Genomic DNA, 16236 nt, shown 5'->3' with positions numbered 1-16236 from the left:
AACCAGATAACCGTTGTAGGTTGATGGGCGATTTACACACATTTTAACACAAGATTAGTAACCTAACAAGCGAAGGGGAGACAGAAGTTTCCATTGGCAATGCATTTATTTATATTCACACTTTCATAGGGACTATTTACAGAGAAACCAATTCAGGAAAGGAGTTATTACACTTACGAGGTGAATCCCAATTCCCTAATTTTATTGCTTCTCAGTCGACCTAAAAGTCGTCCCAGTCTGCCATAATAAAGGACAGCCCAAAGCTCTTATTTCCTGTCTCAGGCTCAAGGGGGCTGTGTGTAGAAGTTTTAACTGAGGATACACGTGTGATAGTGCAACCACACATCACATTAGAATGAGATAGCAGCTCAAGTGTTGTGCGCATTTTTTTTTCACAATAATTCAGACAAGCCAACATTAAATATGTCTAAGAGCAATAATATACATGCAAGACATTACTCCTAAATATGGTCATATTAACGTCTATTTCAACAATTTAATCATAGCCTGTTACCAGTCTCTGTTTAGTCTTGTTCATGTGTTAATGCAGGCTCCAGCTGTGCTGACATCATCAGAAACAGACATTGCCTGAGATTATGGATTGGATGCCTCATGTCAATTAAAATGTTTCCTCAGCTCCTCTGCCCTTGCATCTTTGCTTTGGAAACTCACGAGTGTAACCACATGCAAGGAAAAGAAACGAGGGAAATGTGGATTCAGTTAGTGGAATTGGGATTCACCCATGGTCTGCATGTCATTTAAACATAAGAAGTAAACTCAATGTCATTCAAGTCCTTTCCATCCACAAATTCACATGTAGAAAACAGCATTGATCTGTAGAATAGATTACTTTCACAGCTTTATCAGAGCTGATAATGCTTTTTATACCACAACAGGATCTTGGGTTAAAGTTTATGTGACACATTGCAACTTATGTGACTTTAATGTGATCTGAATCAGAGCTGAAAAGTTGAGCCACAGATTAATTCCTCTTGTATTTTATTGTATTGCTTGTTTCCCTCTTGAGAGCAGTCCGGAGTTTGTTGTAGAGCCTGTGGAGTTGGTAAAGTCCAGCTGGCTCAGTTTGAACTAATGTTGGATGAAACCAATGTCTGGTTGCAGGAGCAGCCATTTGTTTTCACGAAAAGAAGTAACAGATTAGGCAATAATGTAGTAATACAATAACCTGCATAAATATTTTCTTCTCACATTTTATTACAGTATCCAAACACCATTTAACAACTAATAATGAAAGATGTCCCTGAATATTTTTATTCCTGTAGCAGGACTCACGTCAAGGCACTCTGTCTGGTGGAGAAGTCTCCACACTCACCAGCAGCTGTGGTTCAGCATGATCACTGACTTACACTGATGTGCAACATGTTGACTTGAACACAAACCAAAAGTCCCACCATGATGTATGATATTGCACCTATTCAAATTTGCTTTGATCTGCAGGGCATTTGTGCTACATGTGTACAACAAATGTGCACCGAGAACAAGACAGTGACAGCTGGAACCTGGCCAACATTGCTGATCTCTGTGATGGCTTGTTTTCCAGATGAACAAGAACAACGATGCAAGAACGCGAGGACCGTGAATTATAAGCGCTGAGCCACCTGGTCTAGTCATAAGACAATGCAAAGCTCATTGTCGGTTTCTCATAACAGAGACTCATACTTTAAAAATGCCATAATTAATACAGATTTTATAATCTAACCTCACAATGCAAAATAAAATAAATTAACCTTTGTTTGTTACACGTATTTAAAAATCCTTCAGGAGACGGAAATGAATTTTGCGACAATGTAGAGTCAGGTTGTAGGAGGAGGAGGACATGTTGAAGAATGGATTCAAACACACCAACTGATGCAGTAACACTGCAGAGGAGCAGCAAACACTATTTACATATTATTTATATATTAGCCATACAGTACAGTGAAGTCCTTCTATGCAAGAGAGACTTAATGGTTTTACTTATGTTACAAGGTATACTTTAACATTTTATGTACATTTAACATTTTCAAAGAATGTCTCAAATTTAAAAATAAATTTACTATCTATTAACTACACTAGAATAACTACTGTAATCTTTGCCACATCCCAAATAACTCACCTATATGCCCATTGTGCAATTAACAAGCAGATTTTGCAGTTATAACCATTACTAGCCAGGAAGTCAGTTGTCCTGTCAATACATAGATTTCTTATACGCCTTAGTCCATATCTCCAAGGTTCATTGATTTAATCAGTGATGCAGGTTCAGTTCACAGGCTGAGACAACTGTCTTCAAAATGTACCTAAACAAAGAGAATGCTAGTCCACTCTTTTTGCAAAGTGCTATTTCTCTCTTCTGTAAACTAATGAAGCAGGGCAGCAGCTCCATAAAATGAGCACATGGGGGCGACATGCTTCAATCTCTCTCCCCTAACAGCCACAGTCTTACTATCACTCAATGTCCCAAAATCCTCTGCTTCACAGGCTGTCACAGACAGTAAACAAGCTTGGAGTACTTTCAATCAAAGTCCTTTTTGTTGTTTGTGCTTTGCAGAAAAAAAGAGAGGCACACTGTAGCAGGAAAACATGCATCTGTTGGTTAATATGCTCAGGATTTGCAGCCCATAATATTTTCTGAATATTGTTCTGTGCTAAATAAATATGGGACTGGATACATTTAGTAGGTAGTTAATTCTAGTAGTAAACTGGTTCATTGAGTTATATGTAAAGCTCTTACTTCAAGAGTCAACTTGTGATTGCTAAACCTCACGTTTCAGTACATCCTGTGAGTTCAACATGCAGTGCCGGCACAAGAGGTATTAGCATTGAGCTCATATGCTGATTTTGTTTTCTGCACCACATAATTTAATGAAAGCATTGCCTAACTGACTGGGAGTGTTCATGCAACTGAAGCTTCTCAATGTCCACTATCCAGGGGTAGCTATAACCTGTGTATATATATATATATATATATGTGCTGATGCATTCAGCTGTGGTACAGTAATTCTCATAAATAAAAAGTGCTCAATATGAATTTTGTGCTCAAATTAAATTGCTTGTGGGTGGAAGTCTGGACATTAGAGAGGAAGGCTTGAGGTTCTGAGTCATGAGCTGAGCTGGATGACATGAGTGGGAAGGTGAGTAAGTAAAAGAGCCATCAAAAATGACTTCCAAGATACCCTTAAGCAAGGCACTTTTACTTCAATTACTCCTGCAGTGCTTCTCCATGGTCATCTAAAGATGTGCATAAAGGTGGATTAATGAGGAGCTGAAGTTGAGTAGCTTCCCATATAATTAAAATATTTAACTAATTCAAATCAAATAACGCAAATCAACTAACTGCATATGATGCTGCAAAAAGCTGAGTTTGTTTAGCGTTTCTTGGCTGAGCTGGACTACACCTGAGATGAACCTGGTAGAGCTGATCAGAGCAGGCCAAGTCTCAAATGCAGATGCAATGCTGGGCTTAGCAAAGCTCTTTGTCCCAGTCTGACGTGGGCTGGAGCTGGAGATGAGTGGGGCCCAAGAAGAGAACCATGGACTTAATGAATGGTGTTTCCATGGTGGAAGTGTGGATAAGTAGCTAGATGCAGCGAGCCTCTCCGTAGTCCACCAGCCTGGTCTAAGAGCGGTAGTCCTTCTTACCGTATGGTCTGTTGCCCAAGATGTGGTCAATTTCAGACACCACATGAGAGGTCATCTTGGGAAGGACCTGGGGACAACAAAGCAAAAACTGAACATGCCTGATAGGAAGGAAGTGACAAATACAGGAAGGTAAAATAAAATCCACACACATGTAAAGAGAGAGTCAGATAAAATCAAAGACAGTGGAAACAGCAGTGTGTGATATGTGTTTCTGCATGTTCCCACCTGTATAGCTCCAAGGTTCTCCGTAAGCTGTTCAGGGTTGGATGTTCCCAGAAGGACTGAGCTCACGCCTTCATTTCTTAGGCACCAAGCTGTAGAGAAACAGACACTGACATTCAAAGACCACTTGATGGCGCACTGCTGCCTATTATTGTCTTAGCATTAAAAGTCACTTGTACTCCTTACATTATTGCCAGACACCTTTTAGACTCTCAATGCAACACTGATTTTTTTAATTTAAAGTTTTAAACACATTCACCTCTACTGCCCAGGAGCTCAAACAGATCTGGAGAGTCTCTGTGTTTATGTGTCATTGAAAAACTGAAGGGGAAATCAAATAATAATCCAACACAGACCCTGCATCCAAGGGTGTTGTGAGTGTGGTCATGTTTGACATTAAATAGATCAATGCATGACAGCCCTGCTGCTTCCATAGTATTTGTCATAAGCACAGGCAGGCAGGCATATCTTACCCACAGCCAGTTGAGGCAGAGTGCAGCCTAGCTTCTCTGCAATGTGATTGAGCTCTTTCAACTTGGCTTGTTGCTTCCTTCCATCCTCGCTAATTATTTTCTCCTTCAACCACTGATATGACTGTCAGGAGAGAGGAGGACATGGAGCAAATCAGAGAGTGAGGAAGGAAATGAGAGGTTATAAGAAAGACAGATTGGACAAAGAAGAAAATAATCACTTCTAATCACAGAAAAATCACGTATGTATGTAAGTATCTTATCTGGGTGTAAGAGATAAAAACGGGAACAGGTGGGGAAGTGAAAGAGAAAAGTCAAGGAGAAGGCAATACATGGAGTCATAGAGAAATAATAAAGTGCACACAAGGGACTTGTTGTATAATGTAAAATGGTCAATTGCACAAAAACAGGAAGCTAAAGTCCTGACCTCATTTAATCCTTAATTTTTAATTCTGTTTATTCTATAGACAGCAGGGACACTGCCATACTAGTCCACAACCTTGGAGTTTTTTCTACAGTCACATCAGGCTGCAAGGCGTGTTCAAGCAGGTTGGAACGGGTGGAGAAAAGTGTCAGGTGTGATGTGGGACAAAAGAGTGTCAGCAAGAATGAAAGGAAAGGTGGACAAGACAGTGGTGAGACCAGCAATGTTGTCTGGTTTAGAGACAGTGGCACTGAGACAAAGACAGGAGGCAGAGCTGGAGGTAGCAGAGCTGAAGATGTTGAGGTTCTCTCTGGGAGTGACGAGGATGGATAGGATCAGGAATGAGGACATCAGAGGGACAGCTCATGTTAGATGTTTTGGAGAAAAAGCCAGGGAAGCCAGATTGAGATGGTTTGGACATGTTCAGAGGAGGGACAGTGAATACACTGGTAAAAGGATGCTGAGGTTAGAGCTGCCAGGAAGGAGGCCTAGAGGAAGACCAAAGAGGAGGTTCTTGGATGTAGTGAAGGAGGACATGAGGATAGTTGGTGTGGGTGAGGACGATACAGAGGATAGGGTTAAATGGAGGCAGATGATTCACTGTGGTGACCCCTGAAGGGAGCAGCTGAAAGGAAAAGACGACATCAGGCTGCACCTGCTGCACCTGCTGCACCTGCTGCTGACTGTCAGATCCAAACTATGTGGTTTAAACTGTTGTTCATTCTTGCTTCTGTGTGTGATGTGCTGGACTGCCAGTTGTTGTTCTGCATAATAACCTGTTTACTTGATGGTGGACTGCTGCAGACAGACACAGCTGAAGCTAAAAACCTGCAGTTTATATATTTTCATATGTATAATATATACACATAAATGCTCCTACAGTATATACCCAGTTGCTGGTTCTGCAAGCTACTGAAACATTTTGGCTTCAATATATGTTTTACAAGTTTAATGGTTTAGAACCAAGGGTCTACTTCTGACGCTTGTCACAAGGTACAACCTTAGTTTGTGAGTTTTTTGGACTCTTTAACTTAAGTGTCAACTATATGACCATAAAAAAGAACAAATTCAATAATTCTTCGTCCTATTTATTATCACTGTTACAAATCTAATTTTATGAAGCTTTTACTGTTTATAATTAAATTGCAACAAAATAATTTCTCCTAAAACAACAAAAACTTGTAAAAGTGAGGCAGGTACAGTAAAAAGAAATTTGTATTAAAAACTTTCTAGAAATGAATGTCAGGTTTCTTCTATTGTATGAAGAAAATAAACATATACTGAAAAAAGCGTAACTGTTACTACCCCACTGTAGTAATATACTGTGACTTATGGGTTATGCTGGAGTTTCACAAAAAGCAGTTCAGTACACAGTAACTCTTCACAAACCAGCACCTATAGAAACAGGCACATATGTTGTTTGCCTGTCAGCCATAGAAACTAGTTGTGTCATTTAGAAAAGCCTACCTTCATGGATGCCCTAGAAGTTTCAGGAATGCCATTTTCATATTTTCCAGTGATGATGCCACAAGCCAGTGGTGACCACGTCATTGCGCCAACACCTGTCACCACAGAAACCATAGGGAGTTAAATGTGTTGACGGAAGAGGTGTGAGAAAAATGTGTGAGAACAGGCCAGGAAAGTGAAAACGCTTGACAAGTTAAGATTTAAAAAGACAAATTGTTTAAAACTTCCTAGAAAACCGGAAACAGAGAATGATAGAGATTGTTTATCTGCTTAATTTGTTACTTTCTTGCTCATTCACGATAAACTGAGTGGAGGAACGTCATGCTTGTGTTAACTTTTTCTTTGACCAGGGGACAGAAAAACAGTATTTCAGCATCAAGCATATCTTTGAATAATAAAAAAAGCACACATACACAAAAACAAAAAATACTTGCCTATTTTGTGGTAAAGTTCAGGCAATTGCACTTCTACTTTCTCCCTCTGGAAGAGATGATACTCTGCCTGCTCACACACTGGAGGGATCAGATTGAACTGTCTTGCAACCGAATACGCCTCCTAGAGTGAAAAAAAAAAAAAAAAAGTAAAACCAGAGAGGAGAGGTCAAAATGAAGTATTAAGTTATGTTAGATCTCAAAAAGAAGTGGTAGACTGTGGTGGGATGAACTCAGATGGGAAAAGGGTTGTGTTAATCAGCTTGCGAGTGTGGCACAAATTCAAATGCGCAGTGCACATCTTATCAGTATTCCAATTTACAACTCTCGAGGCATAAAATTCAAATTTGCTGTTATCTGAAATTCCATGTTTCTTTTACAAACACACGAGAAAACACACACACACACAAATGCGTTGTGCCTGTTGCTTCTTTAAACACTCTTATTTTGACAGTTTCCTGCTGTGAACACTTGCTACGATTAGAGTAGTAGGAGGGGGAATCTATTCAGTGTGACTCAAAGATAATGGCGGTACCATCACTCAACATACAAATTACAAGTTGCCCTCCTGTACTGCCACCTGTGACATGCGCCTCCAGCCTGTTTGTTGGCATTGCATGTGTGTGTGTGTGTGTGTGTGTGTGTGTGTGTGTGTGTGTGTGTGTGTGTGTGTGTTTGTGTGGATACTGCAGTGCTGCCTTGTCACGTACACTGAAAACCCGTGTTTACCCCTCCTTCATTATTGATGCTATCTAAATTACATGGCTTTTATCTGGGCTTGTGTTCTATGACGATATCTGCTCCCTTTCCGTGTGATCACAGACAGAGGATGTCAACACATCGTGCTGCACTTAGATGGGGGTGGGGAGGGGTGATAAAGAGACCAGAGAGACAGATGAGAGAATGGGTGTTAGGCCTTTGAATATCATTTTAGTCATGCGCTTCCTTAAAAACTCTGCTGTATTTTTTCATTAATGTAGTGAGGGTTCAAACATATGGTAGATTATTTCTGACAGGAAGAGTCAATAACACCAGAGCAAACCAATGTACCTCTGTGGGAACTGTTCCTAACAAAGATGTTTGTTCTCAAACTCAAAGTCCATTTTCCCATTCCCCTCCAATTTCCTCTTTAGTTTCTCTTTAAATATCATGACTACGCATGAGCAATCTGTCCAAGATGGCACAAGATACTAAGCCACTAAAAATGGATCATAAAGTTGGTGGTGTTTTTCATAATTAGTGCGTCTTTCTTGACAGTTTATTCTATGGATCACTGAATCAACAGTCCTCGTAGGACAAATAAAAAGGTGTTCCTGCCAGTGTCTATAAACCACAATGGCTTTCCTCTGCTATGCTCTTCTGAAATCTAATCTGTCGAAACAGCATGAAACTTTCCACAGAAACTATAATACAGGAAAGAACTGACTTTCACAGCTCACTTTTTACTAGGTGTGGAAGACCGTGCACAAATGTGGTCAAAGTCAAGACAAAAGAAATATACCAACTATGAACTTAAAATTTATCTGAAATTAAACTGCTCCTTATGCCTTGTTCAGGCACAAATTTGTTGGGCTTGACTTATAGACCTACTTTGTTACATACAAAATTATAAATAGTAACTAAATTATCAACTTAAATATTTTCACTTTTCTATTTTACTGACCCCAGTTATTATAAGTGTTAATAAGGTTTATAACAGACATTACACTAAAAGGTCCTTGTTTCTTACCATGATCTCCATGGCCGTCCACCGAGACGTCCCCCAGTACATCGCCATGCCTTGGTTGATCACGTAGGTCATAGCCCGAACAATCTCTGTAGGTACATAAACAAATGGCCACATTATGTCAATCAACTAGATTAACGCTGCAGAATTAAATAAAGATTTTTCCCACTGTATACTGCACTAAAAACAAGACACATGATACAAAATATCATGTTTTGCCTTGACAGCTCTCAAGTGAGATGGGTGAAACCCACAAAACAAACAGTCAAAGAGAAAAGAACAATGGAAAAGGCCCCCCTGAGTCTTCCAGTCTCGCTTACCTGCTGACGGCTCATCATCCATCCCCAGGGACAAACCACCAAGTTCACATGCTAAAACTGCTCTGATCACGTTCAAGCCTCTGTATTTTTAATGATGCAATTAGCTCCAGCACTGCTGACTATGTGAGCCAACAGCAGTAAGGGCCAACAAAAATTCAGATTAGAACTGTCATTAGGGTTATTCATCACTGCCCTCCACTCACTCCAATTATAATGCAATCGTTCACTGTGGCAGGACCCTTGTACTTCAGTCTGCTTCAGTTTCTTGGCAAAAGAACAAGACATAAGTGATAAGATGGTTGGAAATATTAGCAGGCTCTCACAGATGATGTAGAAGCAGGTGGAAGAAAAGGGGAGTAGATAGCAACAATAATATATAATCAAAAAGACCTAAAAAGCAGGTTTTTATTTTCCTTTCAATTTGATAAGCAATAATTAGCAACCTGAGACATAAATGCCTTACTAATACCATCCTGACAAGGGAAATAATACAGTATTAAGACAAGTAAACAATTGTCTCTCTACTGCCACATGTTACTTCTGTCTTCCTCTCTATCCCTAACCCCACCCTCCTGCCAAGGCTTCAGCAAAATGCTGTGCTTACATTTAAATGCTACTTTCATCAACGTCTGGCGAATATACCAAGAGGAGAAAGAAGAGGGAGTGCAAAGCAAGTTTAAAGAAGTAAGGATAATAGATCTACAGTAATAGTTAAAGGAATTCAATAGGAAATAAACAGTAAGTGCAGAAGGTAAAGAACAGTAAGCTCAGTTTGCAGCACAATGGAAACCTATGAAGAGGCAGGGATAAAGAATCAAGACCTTTGTTTTTGGTCATTTTGGCATTTTGATAAAGAATTCTTCACCATTCATTCTGCAGCAATAATACGCCAACTATCATGTAAATATTAGAAAATACATTATCAATGGCACCTTCTTCATTCATTCATGTTAATCATATAGTGACAAAGGAATGTTCTTTAGACTTTATTGTAAGTTACTGGGCCATTGCACACACTCATAATTTAAAGTGAATTGAATTGAACTAATAGAGCGCCTTGCTAAGCCTAATTAAATATGTTCAAAATCACCACTGAAGAAAGAAAAAAATAGAGAATAAAACGAGAAAAATCCAGAGCCTACTTTCCATACAACGTCCCGACTGATTAGTTCTTAGGACTAATTAATAAGGTATCGTGAGAAACCCCACAGATAATTGCCTATACCTAAATCAATTTATAATCAAAGGAGCCATTACACTTCTAAAACTCTTGATAATAAAGTACAGACCCTGATGATGAACAATATAAAATTCAAATGGTAAGTTTTCAGAGTTTCAAGGTGTCCTAGGTATTTGTTATTTTGGTATTTTCTGATTCTAACATGTCTTTCAAGTATATTGTTGCCTCCTGGCCACTGAATTTCTTATCAAGCAACCCTCTTGCCCTAATCAAAATCAGATCAATCAGGAAAGAGGTTTTAAATTAAAAAAATCACTGATAAACACGGCCTAGTCTGTTGTTTCTGTTTTATAAGCAATAAGCAGCCATTCTCTATAGTGCTCCTATTCATGGGGGGCTGGAGCCAGTCTCAGCTCACACTGAGTGAGAGGGGTGGTACACCACTGACATATTGTTAGTTTGTCACAGAGCTGACACTCACTCACATTCACACCTACAGGCCAATTAGAGCCACCAATTAAGCCCACCTGCATGTCTTTGGACTGTGGGAGGAAGTCAGAGTACCTGGAGAAAACCCATGGAGGCACAGGGAGAACATGCAAATTCCTCACAGGAAGGCTTCAGGTTTGCACAGGGATTCAAACCCCAAACCTTCTCACTGTTAGGTAGTAGCGCTAACCACTGTAGTGCTGTGCTGCATTCAGTGTAAAGTTTAAAAACCAAAATGCCAACAACTTGCTTCGCTCTGCTTAGTTTAAATGAACCTGTGTGTTGTGCAGTTGGCACAAAAATACCACAGAGAGTGCAGAGAGGATTTCAGGATGCACCAGCACCTCTTCATCATCATTAATGGCAAATGCTGGTCACTCAGGTATAAAGCTGAAAGTTGAGTGACTGACTCACCCTCCATGGGAGTGTTGCTGTCTGGGCGATTGGCAAAAACAACATCTACATATTCCAACTGCATCCTCTGTAGAGAGCCTTTCAGACCTAGAAGACCAGAGATACAAGACACAAAGCAGAAGCCAATCAGCTAACATAATGAAGCACTGTGAACAACTAGAGTATAATGTTGTTGCTGCTGTTGTCTGGTGTGTCTCAGTGTGTCTCTGTGTTTACCTTCAATAATGTGTTTCCTTGACAGTCCTCTCTCTGTCTCTGCTCTGATGAGACAAAACATACATCAATGACCAGCTGTAAATCCTTGTGTGTTTTTGTGCACAATTTTACTTCCTTTAGTTCACTTTTGGGTCTTAAAAATTAAACATAAAAAATTAAAAATTGTCCACTTTCTACAATTTCTCAGTGGATATTCTATTTCTGAAAAATGCTGCAGCAGCAGTAAGTGACATCAACATTATGTGAACTTTCTTGCATTTAATCAGTTTCTTGAAAATACTACAAGACACTTTCTATCCCATTTTTAAAATCCCAGTCTGGTGACAAAGTACAAAAGATCAGAATGTGCATATAAGGCTGTTTTCTATAAATGGGTCAGCGTGGTTTCAAATGTTCAGCATCATTATGCCTCCAAACTCTGGAAGAGAGAAATGAAGCGCTGAATCTTCCTTGCAGGAATGCTTAGGAATAGAGAAAAACTTCATTCTTATCAACAGACCCAGTTGGACAGTCTCTGCAGAGCCTCTGACAGTCTGTGTGTGTGTGCGCGCGCGCATTATGAAACAGATTTCTTTATCCCTTTTCTCTCCCTTGACACATACTCAGGAATTTGTTGTTGCCTGTTGGTTGTTACTATATGTGACATGATGTTGCTCAAACTTTTAACAGAGAAAAATGACCAGGAAAAAAAAACAAAACAAAAATAAAAACATTGGTGTTGGCCAGAGTTTATATTTTCTAAAATACAGCTGAATGCCCCAAGAGACATAAAGACATAACCTGTTTGTCTACATGCCATTTGGTATTTACCTCTTATCGCTGATTGATTTTAGCTAATTGGTTTACTACTTGAATAAAGCTTAACTAAGTATTCACAACCTGCCTCCTAGTATGGAAATAATAGTTTAGAGAGTTTTTTTACTCACTTTCCTCCCCAGTAGAGTTTAGTTGTAATGACCAAACTGGATCGCCTGAGAAAGTGCAGGAAAGATACAGAAAGACAGTATGAAAGATGCAGCAAAGAAAGTCAATACATATTGCATTGTAGTGGTGTTTTCAGGGTTTCTGGAAATGTATCACCTCTTTCTTTCCTACCACATCTGATCCCATCATGGACGTCTTTCGTTCCTGCACTACTGGTCCTGCTCACTCTGCTAAGTTGTGCATTAACAAGCACATTCAGTTGCTCTTGCTGTCACTGAAGTCCATTAATTTCCAATCTAAATTAGTTGCATGTCACACTTTTTGGTACATACAAAAGGTGTTAATGTGCCACCTACATGTTGGGGAAGAAATCTGCTGACACCCTGTCATTACTGGGGCCTGTTAAATCATTAAATCAGCTCTGCATATTCCCCAGTACAACAAAAGTAATCAAGCAAATATGATTTTTGTTCTTACAGCATTAAAGGATAAATTCAACAGATTATTCTCAATCAGGTGACTGTTTCAGAGTTTTGTATTTAACGTGGTAGATGTGCTGCAGTCTGCGGGCTTGAGACACGTGACGAATCAATACAGGTATTCCTGCTGTGTATTCAGCACAGAGTTGTGTGTTACATAACCCATTTTTCATTTCACACAGAAACTGGATTAGTAGTAAAATGTGGATCATCATCCCTCAGTGTTGCCTGTTCTTTTGTCTGCCTATAAATCTGCTCTATGTCAAAACTCAGCCTTAGGTGTCAGGAATAATGCGTCTTTACTGCCCCAGCGTCAAACCGCCTCGAGGTGTAATGTAGTCAGCTCAGTACGTGACACTAAACTGCATAATGGTGGAAGCACTAGCCAATGCAGCGAGACTGTTACCACAGAGAGGTTCAATCAACAATATCTATTACTTTTGATTAAATTCATTTGGGTTTACACCTAATATCATGCTTTTACATCATAAGTAGTAAGTCACCATCTCTCCTCTGTTTCCTACAGAGGTGATCAATAATAAAAACTGTTTTAATAACTCCATGAAGGGAATATCTGAAATCTGTGGAAAATGAGAATATCTGCAGGCAGTAATTATTTCATGCTGCTCTATTGCGATACAGTGCGTACAATGTGTGTGATGCAATTAGTGAAAATTAGAAATGTGGTCTGATTTGAAGAATTGTCAGTATTATGTTTGACTCAAAGATCAAACACAGTTTTCTATTGCACACACACCACATAAAAACAACACCTCAATCACACCGCATTTTGTTCATTCATGCCCCTCTCTCTCTCTCTCTCTCACACACACACACTTATCTTGCAATATACACACATTGACCATCTCCATATTTCTCTCACACAGAAGTGATGAAGCAATCATGCACATTAATGTCACCATTACCTCCAGCATTTCTTCTTGATAATGTTTCCTAGGATGATTTCGGCCCTGCAAGCAAATACAAATGAGGTGGCATTTTAAATTACAGTTTGAATAAACATTTCTGCCACAATATCAACCCTGCTATTCATTGAACACTGCACTGAACATATCCTAAAGAAAGCAAACCAACTGGTTGAAGCATGAGCCGATATATTAAACAAGTGGTGCCAGTTTTTAGTGATTCTTGTTGGAATTAATTTGCAATGAAGAATCATGAGTAACTAAATAATTGGAACAATTTGGGAACATGGATGTATGGAAATGATAAAAACACTTTCTGAAACCAAAGAGAGGCCTTTCCCTGATCACAATAAAACAAAAATAGGTTAAAAGCTCAACACACCTGCCACCTGCGTAGACCTCAGCTGTGTCGAACAGGTTGACTCCACTCTCATAGGCAATACTCATTAACTGCTCTGCAACCTGGTTAGAAGACACACACACACACACACACGCACGCACGCACGCACGCACACGCACACGCAGTAACATTATTTGTGTTGCACTATTTCATTTGTTGTTTGAGGGGTTGAATAATTCTGAGTGCCACTGCACATGCAAGATAATCAAGACAGTGACTAATTCAATACAGACAAACACACCAAAGTCTCAGACAGCCACTAGAGACGACTCGAGGGACAGGAGACAGACTCAGCCCAGGCAACTCAATAATCCACAAATCACAGCCAAAACAACAGAATTACAGCAATATAACCACATTATTCATTAAACTGGTTTAACAGTGAAGTGGTTTTTAATGTCTGTTCCGTTTTTCACTTGATTTTGAATGTCTTTTTTTATTGTAATCAAATATTTCTGCAGAACATAACTAATTTACACAACACTGCAATGCACTATATTTTTTACTGATCTATCTAGCATATGGCACTTATATCACCACATATGCAAAAGGGATTATTACATGTCAGCACAACTGTGCTTAGTAAGTAATGACAAGAACGTCTGGCATGGAGGAACTTAAGGAAACCTCCTCCCCAGCTTTTAAATGTTGAAATAGGGGTTTTTTGTAGGTTTTTCTAAAACAATGTGACAATCACACCCAGGACACTGGGTGAAACTCTCCTTTTTCTGTGTAACACAATAAATATCCCCCTTGAGAGACTGAACATTTTGAGTCATACAAACTAATCTTGATCAAGCATAACTTGCCCCTTAGAGCCTTGAGGTGGATGCAGGGATGGAGGTGCCTTACTGCAAAAGAAGTGTTATACAGTGTTAACACTGCAGCAGCATAATCAACTTGTCTGCTTAAACTTGCAGAGCTTCTGTGGTGCTGTTGATGCACAGACTTTACTGAGCAGCGGGATCACAGTGTAATTATAGTAACTGTGAAAAATCATTTGACTCTATGATGTATGGTAGAGTCATCTCATTCCTCTTTAGTTAGTAAGTGTTCACGCTTTCTAAGTGTTTGTGTGTGACATATGTGCAGATACTCCTGCACATTATTGCAGACACAGTGATGATAAATCATCAGATGGAAATCCAATTTCCCAGTGATGACTTTATTACATGGGAACTCTAAATGAATTTGCCATCATTTCCCTGTAGAGTTTTGTGTGTTTGTGTTCAGATGTGCATGTCTTTTCCCCTGCTTTAGTGTATATGCCTGCAATGTGTGTGTGTGTGTGTTTTAGTGGTGGCAGACAGAGATGGGGGTTTTTCTAGAAGGATTAGATAATCACTCGTCTAAGAATCTGCCTCAACCTCCTCTCTGCAACTAACACACACTGGCCAGCAATTAGCCTCTTTGTGATGATGAGACAATAATAAAATAAAATCCAAACAATGTAATAAAACAAGGGTAGAGAAAATTGTGTAATATAGCAAATAATATGAAAAGAGCTTAAAAAATTATCTTAAAACATAAAAATAAGCACAAAAAAATGAAATGGAGAAAAAGTTCATAAAAATGAGCTTTAAAAAGTAATTTAAGAATGTTATTGCAGCTGGGGGAGGGCTCCCATGTGATGGTACTGTCTGAACATGATCAGTGATATCTTAAAATCAACTTTAATAGACAGTCAAAAAAGAGATGCTTTTATTGAGGTGATGTGATATCACCTGTTTGCAACAATAGCTGTCCAGCATAAACACTTAAAACAACATATTTATGTTACATACATTTAGTAGTAAAATTTTCACAGCATTGAACAAGCATTTCCCTAAAACACAATGGAGATGTTTCCTGGATCTTAACCAAGTAGTTTTAATTGCCAAAACTAGAAAAGAAGACAAAGATGCAGCACCAGATTATTGTGTCCAATCACCATAATGCAGCTGCTGCAGTCAGAACCAGTGGGGGAAACTTTGGCTCATATGGCAGCAAGGAGAAATGGATTTACATTTTCTGTTAACAAAAAGTGCAAATGTATTGGCAGCAGGGCCACTTTAGACACAATAAGCATCCATCCATACTCTACACTGCTGGAGACAAGCAGGTTAGAGGTTATGTTTGAAAACAAAGGACAGAATGAACAGTATCCACATTTTAAAATGGCTCATTCAGCCTATGAGCCCCAGACTGCCCATAAGGCAAACAAGAATTAAAAGAGATGGATACTGGAAAGGTTTGAGAAAAGAGGGGTCAGTTAGGGAGAAAGAGAAAAAATGGACAGTATGTTCTCTCTCTCTAACTAATCTCTGATGAGAGCAGAAACAATCTCCGTAACAACTGTTGGGGGCACCAGAGGGTAATTTTCAATAAAGCGAGAGAATGATGGAAATTTTCTTTCTCTCTTTTATAGGTGAGAAAACTGAAAAATGTCAGAGAAAAGTTGGTGATAAAGTGCTTAATAGGTGAAAAAGTAGCAGGAATTCAACTTTTTGCTGGTGAGAAACAAAGC

At 39.2% G+C, this 16236-nt stretch overlaps 1 protein-coding gene across 1 annotated transcript in view; it reads right to left on the bottom strand.

Annotated features, from left to right (window-relative positions):
* Positions 1–235: 235 nt before the first annotated feature.
* Positions 236–16236, bottom strand: part of kcnab1a (potassium voltage-gated channel subfamily A regulatory beta subunit 1a) — a 68254-nt gene continuing 52253 nt past the window's right edge. The window contains exons 4-14 of the mRNA XM_026296994.2: positions 13713–13792; positions 13331–13375; positions 11928–11972; positions 11002–11045; positions 10786–10872; positions 8386–8471; positions 6660–6780; positions 6226–6320; positions 4338–4458; positions 3868–3956; positions 236–3709 (exon numbers count right to left, since the gene is read on the bottom strand). Of these exons, the coding sequence (XP_026152779.1) occupies positions 3620–3709; positions 3868–3956; positions 4338–4458; positions 6226–6320; positions 6660–6780; positions 8386–8471; positions 10786–10872; positions 11002–11045; positions 11928–11972; positions 13331–13375; positions 13713–13792 (903 nt within the window). The 3' untranslated portion in view covers positions 236–3619. The remainder of the gene's footprint in view (positions 3710–3867; positions 3957–4337; positions 4459–6225; positions 6321–6659; positions 6781–8385; positions 8472–10785; positions 10873–11001; positions 11046–11927; positions 11973–13330; positions 13376–13712; positions 13793–16236) is intronic.

This window comes from Mastacembelus armatus, chromosome 13, assembly GCF_900324485.2.
Source record: "Mastacembelus armatus chromosome 13, fMasArm1.2, whole genome shotgun sequence".
NCBI lineage: Eukaryota > Metazoa > Chordata > Actinopteri > Synbranchiformes > Mastacembelidae > Mastacembelus > Mastacembelus armatus.
The sequence above is the reverse complement of the archived record's forward strand: the minus strand, read 5'-3'. Positions and strand labels throughout refer to the sequence as shown.